The following is a 15,076-nucleotide window of genomic DNA, read 5'->3' as shown; positions in this document are numbered from 1 at the left end:
CAGGATCTTAACACAGGCCTTGAGTTATATCAATAGGCCTCTCTGTTTGGACTAATTTAGTCTGTCTTTACCTTTTCGCAGATACATTTACTGTTTTAGGTTATTGGGATACTTTATAAACATTCGTCCACTTTCCCACAGTTAGGCTCACACATGGGGTAAATTGGTAGGCCCAGTTATTACAACAAAACCTAGGCAAGGAGCTGGGATTTTTATCATGATGTAGCTAGGAGTGGGCAGCTCTGGCTAAGGGGCATAGGATTGAACTCAACAAGCTACATCTCAGTAAAAAATTCTTGTGCCTTGTCTCCACTAGGATTTTACAGCAGAATAGCTAATGCATGTTAGTTATCTTAAAAAAATAAAATGAAAAAAAAAATCTTTTCTGACTGTGAGTACATACCCTGACTGAAGTGCCCACCTGCCATAATCTTCCCTTTGACTGTGCTCTATGATTGTATCTTGCATTCTGTTTCACCTTTTTAACCACATATCCTCTTTCAAATAACATTCTTTAAAAAACAAATATCCCCACACACTTTGAACACATTCATGATTATTACACCAAATATGAGCCCCAGGAGGATACAGGATGGGTTAAAAAGGATTACAAGGGAGAATGGGAATGGAAAAAACTTGCAGCCAGAGGGAACAGGGAATAGACTGGAGAATAGCACCGTCACTAGGAAAAGGCAGGTCTATGTGATTGGGGACTCTTTATTGAGAAGAATAGATAGGCCTGTAACCAGAGCTGATCCAGAAAATAGGAGGGTGTGCTGTCTTCCAGGTGCTAAGATACGGGATGTAGACCTGAGGTTAAAAAGGATTCTAAAGGGAGCGGGAAAGAATCCCCTAATTATCCTTCATGTGGGAACAAATGATACGGCTAGATTCTCACTGGAAAGTATTAAGGGAGACTATGTTAGGCTGGGGAGGACGCTTAAGGAAATTGAGGCTCAGGTGATCTTTAGTGGGATTCTGCCTGTTCCTAGAGAAGGGCAACAAAGGTGTGACAAGATTATGACTATCAATAGATGGCTTAGGCAGTGGTGCTATAAGGAGGGCTTTGGGATGTATGGCCATTGGGAGGCATTCATGGATAGAGGACAGTTCTCTCGGGATGGACTTCATCTGAGTAGGGAAGGAAATAGACTTCTAGGATGGAGGCTGGCACAACTGATTAAGAGAGCTTTAAACTAGGAATTTGGGGGAGATGGTTGGGAGATGTCCAGGTAATCTCCACGCCAGAATTTAGCATAGAGTGGAAAGAAAATGAAGTAAGAGTGGATACAGCTGTAGGTAGGAGGAAGGGCAGTGTAGATACAAGTCTAATAGGTTATACTGGTAGTAAAATAACCGTGCCTAATAGGGTACAGAATGTGAGTGAGGCCAAACAGCAAAAATTAAGATGTTTGTACACTAATGCAAGGAGCCTAGGTAACAAAATGGAGGAACTAGAGTTACTGGTGCAGGAAGTGAAACCAGATATTATAGGTATAACAGAGACCTGGTGGAATAGTAGTCATGACTGGGCTACAGGTATTGAAGGGTATGTGCTGTTTAGGAAAGATCGAAATAAAGGTAAAGGTGGTGGAGTAGCACTGTATATCAATGATGAGATAGAATGTAAAGAAATAAGAAGCGATGAAATGGATATGACTGAGTCTGTCTGGGCAATAATTAAATTGGGGAAGAAAGCTATTAGAGCCTCCCCTGGGATAGTGCTTGGGGTGTGCTATAGACGGCCGGGATCTAATTTGGATATGGATAGAGCCCTTTTTAATGTTTTTAATAAAGTAAATACTAATGGAAACTGTGTGATCATGGGAGACTTTAACTTCCCAGATATAGACTGGAGGATGAGTGCTAGTAATAATAATAGGGCTCAGATTTTCCTAGATGCGATAGCTGATGGATTCCTTCAACAAGTAGTTGCTGAACCGACTAGAGGGGATGCCATTTTAGATTTGGTCTTGGTGAGTAATGAGGATCTCATAGAGGAAATGGTTGTAGGGGATAATCTTGGCTCAAGTGATCATGAGCTAATTCAGTTCAAACTGAATGGAAGGATTAACAAAAATAAATCTGCAACTAGGGTTTTTGATTTCAAAAGGGCTGACTTTCAAAAATTAAGGAAATTAGTTAGGGAAGTGGATTGGACTGAAGAATTTATGGGTTTAAAGGTAGAGGAGGCCTGGGATTATTTTAAATTAAAGCTGCAGAAGCTATCGGAAGCCTGCATCCCAAGAAAGGGGAAAAAATTCATAGGCAGGAGTTGTAGACCAAGCTGGATGAGCAAGCATCTTAGAGAGGTAATTAAGAAAAAGCAGAAAGCATATAGGGAGTGGAAGAAGGGAGGGATCAGTAAGGAAAGCTACCTTATTGAGGTCAGAATATGTAGGGATAAAGCGAGACAGGCTAAAAGTCAAGTAGAGTTGGACCTTGCAAAGGGAATTAAAACCAATAGTAAAAGGTTCTATAGTCATATAAATAGGAAGAAAACAAAGAAAGAAGAAGTGGGACCGCTAAAAACTGAGGATGGAGTGGAGGTCAAGGATAATCTAGGCATGGCCCAATATCTAAACAAATACTTTGCCTCAGTCTTTAATAAGACTAAAGAGGATCTTAGGGATAATGGTAGCATGATAAATGGGAATGAGGATATGGAGGTAGACATCACCATATCTGAGGTAGAAGCGAAACTCAAACAGCTTAATGGGGCTAAATCGGGGGGCCCAGATAATCTTCATCCAAGAATATTAAAAGAATTGGCACAAGAAATTGCAAGCCCATTAGCAAGAATTTTTAATGAATCTGTAAATTCAGGGGTTGTACCATATGATTGGAGAATTGCTAACATAGTTCCTATTTTTAAGAAAGGGAAAAAAAGTGATCCAAGTAATTATAGGCCTGTTAGTTTGACATCTGTAGTATGCAAGGTCTTGGAAAAAATTTTGAAGGAGAAGGTAGTTAAGGACATTGAAGTCAATGGTAAATGGGACAAAATACAACATGGTTTTACAAAAGGTAGATCGTGCCAAACCAACCTGATTTCCTTCTTTGAGAGAGTAACAGATTTTTTAGATAAAGGAAACGCAGTGGATCTAATTTATTTAGATTTTAGTAAGGCGTTTGATACTGTGCCACATGGGGAATTATTAGTTAAATTGGATAAGATGGGCATCAATAGGAAAATTGAAAGGTGGATAGGGAATTGGTTAAAGGGGAGACTACAACGGGTCCTACTGAAAGGTGAACTGTCAAGTTGGAGGGAGGTTACCAGTGGAGTTCCTCAAGGATCAGTTTTGGGACCAATCTTATTTAATCTTTTTATTACTGACCTGGGCACAAAAAGTGGGAGTGTGCTAATAAAGTTTGCAGATGATACAAAGCTGGGAGGTATTGCTAATTTAGAGAAGGACAGGGATACCCTACAGGAGGATCTGGATGACCTTGTAAACTGGAGTAATAGGAATAGGATGAAATTTAATAGTGAGAAGTGTAAGGTCATGCATTTAGGGATTAATAACAAGAATTTTAGTTATAAGCTAGGGACGCATCAACTAGAAGTAACGGAGGAGGAAAAGGACCTTGGAGTATTGGTTGATCATAGGTTGACTATGAGCTGCCAATGTGATATGGCTGTGAAAAAAGCTAATGTCGTCTTGGGATGCATCAGGAGAGGTATTTCCAGTAGGGATAAGGAGGTTTTAGTACCGTTATATAAGGCACTGGTGAGACCTCACCTGGAATACTGTGTGCAGTTCTGGTCTCCCATGTTTAAGAAGGATGAATTCAAACTGGAACAGGTACAGAGAAGGGCTACTAGGATGATCCGAGGAATGGAAAACTTGTCTTATGAAAGGAGACTCAGGGAGCTTGGCTTGTTTAGCCTAACTAAAAGAAGGTTGAGGGGAGATATGATTGCTCTCTATAAATATATCAGAGGGATAAATACCAGAGAGGGAGAGGAATTATTTAAACTCAGTACCAATGTGGACACAAGAACAAATGGATATAAACTGGCCACTAGGAAATTTAGATTAGAAATTAGACGAAGGTTTCTAACCATCAGAGGAGTGAAGTTTTGGAATAGCCTTCCGAGGGAAGTAGTGGGGGCAAAAGATCTATCTTGCTTTAAGATTAAACTCGATAAGTTTATGGAGGAGATGGTATGATGGGATAACATGGTTTTGGTAATTAAATATTCATGGTAAATAGGCCCAATGGCCTGTGATGGGTTTTTAGATGGGGTAAGATCCAAGTTACCCGGGAAAGAATTTTCTGTAGTATCTGGCTGATGAATCTTGCCCATATGCTCAGGGTTTAGCTGATCGCCATATTTGGGGTCGGGAAGGAATTTTCCTCCAGGGCAGATTGGAAGGCCCTGGAGGTTTTTCGCCTTCCTCTGTAGCATGGGGCATGGGTCACTTGCTGGAGGATTCTCTGCTCCTTGAGGTCTTCAAACTACAATTTGAGGACTTCAATAGCACAGATATAGGTGTGAGGTCTTTTTTTGGAGTGGTGGGTGAAGTTCTGTGGCCTGCATTGTGCAGGAGGTCAGACTAGATGATCATAATGGTCCCTTCTGACCTAAATATCTATGAATCTATGAATCAAAAATGGTATGGAAGCATCATTAGTATTTCACAGGTTAAAATGTTTTCTAAGTAAATGCAATTTGTAAGGGGGAATTTAACCTCAGCTTCCTTGCCATGGACTGAAAAGGAACCTGCTCACCATTTAAAAAAAAAACCCAACTTTAATTATGTTGCATGTTTTAGTGTGGATGATTTGATTTTAAAACCATTTTCCTCCCACTGGTCTTTTCTTTTCCATATCACTAGAATTACTTTTTCCCTGTGCTTTAAATACAGCTGAAATAATATTTGATGTTTTTTGTTTAACAGCTATTTACAGAATATATCTCTTATAATGGAAAATGTCTTCGTGCACTAGCCTCCTCTTCTCTGGAGATGGTGATTGTTGAGTAGAGGGAGCCTGGCTTTTCAATAGGCCCTACAAAAATAATAGCTCATTTAAAATCTGAAAGTCTAGAGAATTTTCTGCAACAGTTTCTAATCTTTTAAAAGTAAGTCAAATGTCTGGGCTGCCTACAAACCCAGGCATTATCCCTGATAGTAGTGTCATAATATTCTGTGTTCAATTATCTATGCATCCCTAATAATATGTACTCAAAGGACTTCAGAAACAGGTTTATGTTGTTTTATTTTACTTGCTGCTTAAAGGAGATAAACAAAAAGCTTATGCCTGGTTTTGCTTCTCTGTGATGTATAAACAAGGCCCAAGAGGTCTTTTGTAGGGGGTCGGGGGTTAAATTGTTTTCTTGCATGCTTTTTGCACTAGAAATTCAGCTTTTGTTTATCCAGTTTATCCTGGAAGACAACGCTCTGGATGACTGGAGAACATGTAGTATCATGACATTGCAGAGATCAGGCAAGTGACATCTAACTAAGGGGCCGATACTGCAACTGTTACTCACATGGAGTAGCACTTACACAAGCATTACCATTAATTTCAATAGGATTATTTTCATGAGCAAAGTAGTACTCAACGTGTTAAGAGCTGATGTAAAGAGTTGTTACAGGGTTGTAGATTGCCCTAATTAGCTTTGGTTACCCTACAAAAACTGGTTGCAGAATTTACCAAGAGTAGATGCTGCAGGGCAGTAAGTTGAGATGAAAGAGTGCTAAAGAGGCTGTGCTGGATTGACTGTACATTTTAGTGGAGCTGCATCTGAATTTTATCAGAGATGATCAGTGATTTTTATTCAAACTGTTTAAAATTATGCTAGGGAAATGTGTAAATATTCCTCTGCAGTACTGCAGCTCCCAGGGTGCTAGTAATAATAGAAGATGTAGTGCAAGGGCATAGGGATTCTCACCAAAGCAGAAAAACAGAGGGTCAGATTCTGCCATTGGGTAGTGACAGGTTTCAGAGTAACAGCCGTGTTAGTCTGTATTTGCAAAAAGAAAAGGAGTACTTGTGGCACCTTAGAGACTAACCAATTTATTAGAGCATAAGCTTTCGTGAGCTACAGCTCACTTCATCGGATGCATACCGTGGAAACTGCAGCAGACTTTATATACACACAGAGAATATGAACCAATACCTCCTCCCACCCCACTGTCCTGCTGGTAATAGCTTATCTAAAGCTTATCTACCTTGCATAATGACTTAGCCACTCCAAGTCTCTATTTAAGCCTAAATTAATAGTATCCAATTTGCAAATGAATTCCAATTCAGCAGTTTCTCGCTGGAGTCTGGATTTGAAGTTTTTTTGTTTTACTTGGAGTGGCTAAGTCATTATGCAAGGTAGCCTGTTTCCTCTTGTTTTTTCCTTCCCCCCCCCCCCCTCCAGATGTTCTGGTTTAACTTGGATTTAAACTTGGAGAGTGGTCAGTTTGGATGAGCTATTACCAGCAGGAGAGTGAGTTTGTGTGTGTATGGGGGTGGGGGGGATGTGAGAAAACCTGGATTTGTGCAGGAAATAGCCCAACTTGATTGTCATGCACATTGTGTAAAGAGTTGTCACTTTGGATGGGCTATCACCAGCAGGAGAGTGAATTTGTGTGGGGGGGTGGAGGGTGAGAAAACCTGGATTTGTGCTGGAAATGGCCCACCTGATGATCACTTTAGATAAGCTATTACCAGCAGGACAGTGGGGTGGGAGGAGGTATTGGTTCATATTCTCGGTGTATATATAAAGTCTGCTGCAGTTTCCACAATATGCATCTGATGAAGTGAGCTGTAGCTCACGAAAGCTTATGCTCTAATAAATTGGTTAGTCTCTAAGGTGCCACAGGTACTCCTTTTCTTTTTGCCATTGGGTAGTATCTTACTCCATGAGTAGCCCCATTGAAATTAATGCAGCTTGTCACAGAGTAAGGTACTCTTCAGTGTGGGTAGGAGTATCAGAATCTGGCCCTTACAGATTTTCCCAGTGGAGATGGAGCTTTTTGTTTTTAACACTTGTCTAACTCAAACACCCTACAAGCAGTTGGAAGAAAAGATCAGCTTGTTAAAGCTTCAACAGCCCCTCCCCTTCCATGAAGGACTAAGAGAGTTCCTAGTCAACATCTGAGTCATCCAAGGTCTTTCAGTAGAATGGGGAAAGCCAGGCTAGAACAGTCTGGAAAGCAAGTAGAAAAGAGACCCTTTTAAAAAAATTCTTCAGACATCCCCAAGAAGCCAGGAGAATAGCAAGAAGGAAAACTGCGCTTGTGATCTCCCTTGCTGCTTTTCTCATGCCTAAAAAAGTTGATTTTTTAAAAAAATTTTTTCCTGCTAATTGTTCTTTACATTATAAATACCCTGCCTTGATTCCTTGTTTTTCCCCTTGAAAGACTGAAGATCTAGGATGAGAATCTCTCCCTACTCTGGCCCCTTTACCCCCAGTGTAAGAGCTGGGTTCTAAAAGCCCCAGATCCAGCTAGGGAGAATTCTCTATTGCAGAAACTGGGAAAAACAGCAGCAGGTTGTCCTCTGATGAAGTACTCAAGCAAAGCTCAGTGTAGGTGGCATGCCAGTTGTGGGGCTGGGGCAGGAAGAGCTGGGGCAGTGCAACGATTCTGGGTATCTCTGCGCCCATAAGCAGCCAGGGATAACTTAGACAGTCCCATCAAAAGTTGTCTATGTTACACCACAGGTCTCTCTAGCACCACAAGTATCCCAGAATCAGGAACATGTAAAGGTGGTTATAGCCACCTCTCACCCCCTGGAGTTGAAAGTTGATTCAGCAAATAATCTCATTCCTAGAGCTTGTCTACAGTGGAGAAATTTTCTATCCAGTTTTAACATTGAAAATCAGGTTATTTGAAACAAGCTGATTAGAGCCACAGTGTGAGGTGACCCAACTCATTTTTACTGAACTGGATCCAAGACCACACCTCATTCTGAGGGCTAGAATAGGACTTAAGTGCAAAGGACTTAGGCTTTTGCACAGGCATGAAGTTCACTCTTCATTATCAGTTCTCATTTCAGGGACCTGTGAAGCAGTGTGTCTTTTGCCCATCTTTGCAAAAAGAAAAGGAGGACTTGTGGCACCTTAGAGACTAACCAATTTATTTGAGCATAAGCTTTCGTGAGCTACAGCTCACTTCATTGGACACATACTGTGGAGAGTGCATCCGATGAAGTGAGCTGTAGCTCACGAAAGCTTATGCTCTAATAAATTGGTTAGTCTCTAAGGTGCCACAAGTCCTCCTTTTCTTTTTGCAAATATAGACTAACACAGCTGTTACTCTGAAACTTGCCCATCTTTGTACTTCCTCCTCTTCCTCCATGTTCCATGCAAGTTTGTCCTCACACCTTGAAAGCACTTGGCAACACCCACTCCTGCCTATACCTCTGCCTGATTGACTCTTACCTTGTTCCACAGTATTTGTAATACAGCAGCCACCACCAATGCTGGTAGCAATAGCATAGATGCTAGTGCAGCCAGGGCTAGGGCTATTTACCATCAAGTCATGAACATTTTCTCAGTAAAAACACCTGAGCCCTGTTTATACCAGCGACTTAGCACCTGTGCAGGTATTAATTTTTCTAATGTAGCCACCACATAGAGTGTATTGTTGTATGTCTTACAACATGTCAAGGAATATTGTCTTATGTTTTACCACCTGTAGTGTTACTCCTGGGAAGCACAGGGTACATTTAAAGTGCTCTCTAAATGAATAAGTGCTGGATAAAAATTTTTAAAAATTGTTAATTGATTTCTACTGCCTCTTTTTATTAATGAGAAGAACCTTCTGTCCCTTACTGGCTAGATTACATTGTTAAATTCTATATAAAATAATTAGATAACAACTTCCCTTGTTTTCCCCTCCGAGATAACATACACATTAATTAGAATTCCATTTAGGTTATGTCACTTAAAGCCTTGCACTGGATTTTCCCTGCCCTCAGTTGCCTAAACGCTGCTTCTTGGTGGGTAATGGCAGCTGTGTGAAGCAGGGAAAACTTCCCAATCAGGATGCCAAGAGGAGAGGGGAAATGAGGAGTTGAATTGGTAGGACTGGATCTATCTAGCCATCCTTCCCTAGGGATGGAACCTCCCTCCACCTCATCACAGAGCCTCCTTCAAGTCATCTGCAATGTTTGGAAAGTGTCTGACCCTGATGGTTTAAACTTATGACCTGTTAACCAGCTTTTTGTATGTGTCCTGGGAATGAGGGAAGGTTTGGGATTTCCAGCATCTCTCTAGGTCTGCTTGACTTCATCCTCTCCACCCAACCTCTCTGCACTTGAACCTGTGTCCCCCCCACCCAAAACTTCTGTGCTGCAAGTATTACATTTAAACTCTGAAACATAACAGAACAAAATGAAACATGCCACCCTATCCCTGAATTCCTCCCAAAGGGGGAAATTTTTTAGCATCTCAGCTGACCCATAGCCTATGCCTCTAAACTCAGACTTTGAAGGATTTCTTAGGTTCTTGTGACTGCCTCCAAAACCGCAAGGCTTTTATTTGTTCAACCTTGTCAGTGACAACAAATGTAGATCAGAGAGAGAAGAAATGGACCCCGACCAGGCAGGCTGCAAATAAGAAATTTCTTGAATTCAATTAAAGTAGGAAATATATTTGTTGCTGAGTTATACAATTGTTGATGGTTTTGAACAGCTAAAATAAACCTGTGGCGTTGAGAGGGGCAGATGTCAGGCAGGCAGAACTGCAGGTTTTGCAGACACCCCTTGGAGGCAGGAATGCATATTACCATATGTTACCTGATACATCAGTTGCTCTAGCTCATTTTGTGTAATTATTTGCAGGCATCCTGCTATTGTTTTACAAAAGTAATATCCCTGCTGTTTGTTTTGTTCTTACATTAACCTGACATGTAGTTTCATAGCTTCCAAGCAGAGGAAGCTTTACTCTTAAGGAGTGGGTTATATTATTTTCTATCTTTAGGACACCAATGAATGGACACAGAAGCAGGATCTTTGTCTTCCTTATAGAAACATGTGCACTTCCTGCAGCAGTTGGGTTTGGAAGAGAAGTGATCGTTGCTATTATGTATGCTTTCTTCTAGCACCCTTCACTACTATGCCATATCTAGGGCATCAAAAGCCCCGCACAGTAAAAGTCTGCGTACTCCCAAGCGGCAGCCAGCACTCAACCCCAAGGACCCCAGTCAGTGGCAGTCAAAACCTTGATTATCTGTAACTGCTTTTCTCACTAGTCCAGCAGGTTTAACAACCTCCCCCACTGCATTACAATTCCTTTGGGTTTTTTTATTGCTGCAGGTGACACTCAAAACTCAGGAAAACCCCTGCTGCGCTGGTGCCACTCTGTCTCATTTTATCTAAGGCACAGTTGAGGCCTTATTTATAAAGGGTCCTTACTCCTGAAGAAGAGCAGTTTGTAAGCTTGATTCTCTGACCAACAGAAGCTGGTCCAATAAAAGGTATTACCTCACCCACCTTGTCTCTTTCACTCCAAAAGACAGCAGTAGCTGCTAACTCCCCTTCAAGTTCAAAGGTTTTGCAAATGATCTTTAAGCTCTTACCAGTTAATTCAGTTTTGTTGTTCAGTTGGAAGGATTTAGGAATATTCTTTCCCTCCCACCCCCTCATTTAAAAGGAGAACATTTACGAGCTTCACATCTTTCTTGCTTCTGCTAGCTACCTTCTTTTCCTCTCACTAAATAACAGTTGGCTTTCATGCAGTGAGGCACAGCTGCAGTCTACTTTTGCAAGGGGGGAGGGGGGGAAGTTGCCTCTGAACAGGTTTGTGAAGTTAAAGTGATTATTGAAAACAAATTCTCTTTCCCCACCCCTTTCACACCAGTTCGTGCTTGTCTGCCTTGGAAACGTAGGTGTACATAAAAAAGATAATCTCAACAACATGTTTAATTATAAGACAAGCCATTCCCCACATTGGTTGGAAGCAAAGAACTAATAAAAATGAACTAAAAATGTATAAATTTGTTCCATGTATTAGGTTATATTCCCACAATGGCTGTGCTTGTGTTTCTAATTTCAACTCCTTGTTTTAGCTGGGTGGAGCCTTATTACAAGTGGGACTTTCCATGGGATTAACTAGCACGGAAACAAATGGCAAGAAATACAGTAATCATTTGCTTGTCTCTAGCACCTTTCAATCATTACTCGTAAAGTGTTTTGCAAATATAATTTTAAAAGCCTCACAACACCAGGTCAGTATTATACTCCATTGACAGAGGGGCAAAGTAAGGTCTAGGGAGCTTGTGACTTACTCATGGTGACACAGCACAATTGATGTCAAGACTGGAACCCAGGAGCCTTAACTTTGTCCCCTCCTCTAAACACTACAGTCTAGTGCAGCAGTTCTCAAACTTCATTGCACCGCGACCTGCTTCTGACAACAAAAATTACTAAATGAACCTAGGAGGGAGGACTGAAGACTAAGACTGAGCCTGCAGCCCCAGGCTGGGGGCGTGCAAAGCTGAAGCCCCAGGGCTTTTGCCCTGGGAGGTGGCCTGTAACATTAGTCCTGGGTAATGAGGCTTGGGTTTCAGACTTGCTGGGGCCCAGGGCCAACACCAGCCTCTCAACCCACTTTGGGGTCTAGACCTACCATTTGAGAACCCCATGTCTAGTGGATCTCAATCTATTTACCATTGTGGGCCCCATATGCAGCTCCCTATGTATTACATGGGCTGCATCTACACAATAGATATACTACTTGTATGGCCCTGAGGATGTCACATGGGCTGCAGCTGTGTGCTGATTGGGCCACAGGTTGAGAACCAATGCACTTGACCATACTCATTACATAGCTTCAAAGTGCTACCAGGCAGCAATGTTATAATCCAAGTAAAATGAAAATGTGAGTATATATATATAAACTCTCTGTCTCTCACTTTCTCTTTTGGATTTTCTTTGAGATGAAAGGAATCGATTACCTATACTACTAATCATCATGCATTCTCCATGCTTTTAATCCATAGCTTCTTGGCTGGGAGCCAAGATATGAAATTCTCTCTCAGAAGACTTCAATGAGAGTTGCATGTGTGTGTGAATTTGGCCCAAGGGTACCATTTAGAGCCAACTATGGTAACCGATGGATTTGTGTGATGCTGGACACTTGTCTCTTGGAAACAGGACCACCACCAAATTTATTACACAACGGCCAGGGAATCACCGTCTTATAATAGCAAGCTTGGGTCACTATCAGCTCTCACACTTAACACATACAGTTTTTATCATTCTTATTTGGTGGCTCTCGGTTTCAGAAGCCAGTCTCTTTTCTTCAGTAAGATTATTTGTAATTTGCAGACCTACACTAGTTGTTGCCTCTGAAGAACCACTTAGAAGGTGTGTGTAAAAAGCAGTCCGGTCCCAGTCTAGGACCTAATGGATAGGTAGTCCACATCACAACCTGCACTCTAATGGATAGGTAGTCTCAGTGGAGTGTTCAAGCAGGGAGATTGATCTGCACGCTCACCCATAAGGTCCAGGTATGCTAGGAAGGTGACCCATTACTCATACAGGTAATCTAAGAGCAGAATTCAGAGGAAGGTTGGCTTTGTGGTTAAGGCACTAGGACTCAGGAAATCTAGGCTCGAATCCCAGCTTTGCTCCAAGTTTCTTGTTTGACCTTGGGCAAGTCAGGCAAACTTTCTTTGTCTCAGTTCTCCATTTGTAAAACAGGGATAACACTTTCTTCACTCAGTTCCATCTTGTCTATTCAGATTATAAGCTCTTTGAGGCAGAGGGTGTCTTTTACTGTGTGTTTGTACAGCACCTAGCACAGTGGAGCCGTTGTCTCAGTTGGGGCCCCCAGATGCTATTGTAATACAAATAAGAATAATAATTGGACCTGCAACAGGAATCTAGTTAACAATTCTATTACACGGCTACCACTCTGAATTCTATTACTGATACACAAAGAAAAAGAGAGTCCAGCTCAATGACTCATACTGGCATTGCAGAGCCATCAGGAGTAAACAACAAAATCTCATTTTTTGTCAGTAAAACCATGCGATATGATTCTGAATGCACACAGAACAGCTGAGCCAGAAGGTTTTACAGTGTCCCTTTGAGCAGAACTGCACTTTAGACAGCCACCGTAAAATAACCCCAAGGTTTCCAGTACAATTTGTTCAGCCTTAGGTTAAATGTCACCTTTGACTAGGCAACAGATTTATTTACTGCTTCTCCCCCAGGGTGGCTGTTTCATTGTAGTAGTTGTCACTTGCCTTCCAAAACACAAAGTTCCAAATTAAAGACATTAAATGTACTTCTTTCCCTGCCTGGGTACATTAGGAAATCACGTCTCTCTTACAAATCTTTAAAAAAGTAAAGCTTTACAATTTTGTAGTACTTAGTCAACCCAGGCACAGAAATGTCCATTCCTTACCTGAGTGAAGTAAAGATTCATCAGTGTCAGTGTGAAAAACTGGAGGCAAACTGGGAAGCAATAGAGAAGCCAGAAGATGAAGGGTCTGAGAGAGTTTGCTGTGACAAAATCTTTGAAGTAAAATGAAAAGAGCACAGTCCTAAGTGAGGCCCAAAATAGGCACAGAAACAGAAAGACAGTTTGGTAACTGAACCTCTTGTGCCTATAGTGGAGGACCAGCCAAAGCTGGACATAGATGAACACAAAGAGGAGGGAATAAAAAACAGTATATACAGTGGTCAGGCCCAGCTTCACATATGGAGGGACAGCTGGTGTCAGTGTCGGTGGCAGGGTGTCATTTTTCAGTGGGTCCCACTCAGAGGCCTCCATTTGAGATCAGAAATCGTCAAGAGTTGCTTATTAAGTTTGGCTGCTTCTGCTCCTGCTTACTCCTCCTTTCATCTTCTTACAGCAGCATAGGAACCAAGAAAGTGAGAGAAAGAAAACAAGCTGCACTTCCTCTTTGGCAGCTCACTGACGGCTGGTAGCACATGATCACAATTCAGAATGATTCATTAGGGCTGCCTGTGTCAGCAATTGGCAGGGAACGATTCTGAAGGCTGCAGTGCGCTTTGCCGATGTTTGTGGACAACCCCTGCCCATCCTTCAGAAAACAAAGAAGCTCCTCCCTGAGAAGTTTATAACCAAACCCCTTCCTAAACATGCTAATCTTGATTTAAGATGGGGTCAGTAACACTGATGTGTTATGTAGGAAGAAGTTACTTGATGTTTTTACTAGTGATAGCCAGGTCAGATGCTGTGTTCTAGTTTTTTTAACAAGCAACTTATTTGCCAGTGTTTAACTAAGAAGACTTTTAGGAACCTTTATTGAAAACACTGCAGTAAGCTGTAGTGCCCTGGATCTTTATTACAGAATCCTGCAGTGCTTGGTAGGGAAGATACAATTCACACTCCAAACTGAATGGTCACCTCATCCAATAGCCTCTCTCTCTGTTTGTGGCCAGTATCAGATGTTTCAGTGGAAGGGGCCCAAAAACATATAAGGCCTAGTGGTGCCAACCCTCCAGGATTGTCCTGGAGTCTCCAGGAATTAAAGATTAATCTTTAATTAAAGATTATGTCATGTGATGAAATCCCTGGGAATATGTCCAACCAAAATTGGCAACCCTGCTAAGGCATCAACCTAAATGTATTGTGTCTGCCGCTTAAATGGGACAAAAGAAAAACACTAAATGACAAAATGTGCTGGAGCTGTAGTTCTCAAACTTTTGTACCCCTTTCACATAGCAAACCTCATTAGTGCAACCCCCCTTATAAATTAAAAACACTTTTTAATATATTTAAAACCATGATAAATGCTGGATGCAAAGCGGAGTTTAGGGTGGAGGCTGACAGCTCACGACCCCCCATGTAATAACCTCCTGACCCCCTGAGGGGGTCCCGACCTCCAGTTTGAGAACCCCCGTGCTAGAGCATAAGTGTCACTGCACAGGATTTCCCTACTCAAATATTTTCTACCTTGGCCATCTCTGGGACAATAGTTGATTGGAGATGCTTATTGGTAAACATGCAGACATGACTTTGGGATTAGCTTTATAAAATAACACTTTCCATTGTGGGCATTTCTTATGTTGTGAATGTTTGTCATATGTGGATGAGGCTTGGGAAGTGAAACTGAGTGGTTTTGACATCTGCACTGTGAAGAGATAAAGT

At 41.6% G+C, this 15,076-nt stretch overlaps 1 protein-coding gene across 1 annotated transcript in view; it reads right to left on the bottom strand.

Moving 5' to 3' along the window:
• GPR137B (G protein-coupled receptor 137B) overlaps positions 1-13,951 on the bottom strand; it is a 49,157-nt gene extending 35,206 nt beyond the window's left edge. The window contains exon 1 of the mRNA XM_073338169.2: positions 13,364-13,951. Coding sequence (XP_073194270.1) covers positions 13,364-13,732 — 369 coding nt within the window. The 5' untranslated portion in view covers positions 13,733-13,951. The remainder of the gene's footprint in view (positions 1-13,363) is intronic.
• Between the last annotated feature and the right edge of the window lie 1,125 nt (positions 13,952-15,076).

The sequence above is a fragment of the Lepidochelys kempii genome, chromosome 3, assembly GCF_965140285.1.
Source record: "Lepidochelys kempii isolate rLepKem1 chromosome 3, rLepKem1.hap1, whole genome shotgun sequence".
Classification (NCBI taxonomy): Eukaryota; Metazoa; Chordata; order Testudines; family Cheloniidae; genus Lepidochelys; species Lepidochelys kempii.
This window is presented reverse-complemented; position numbering and strand designations above follow the sequence as displayed.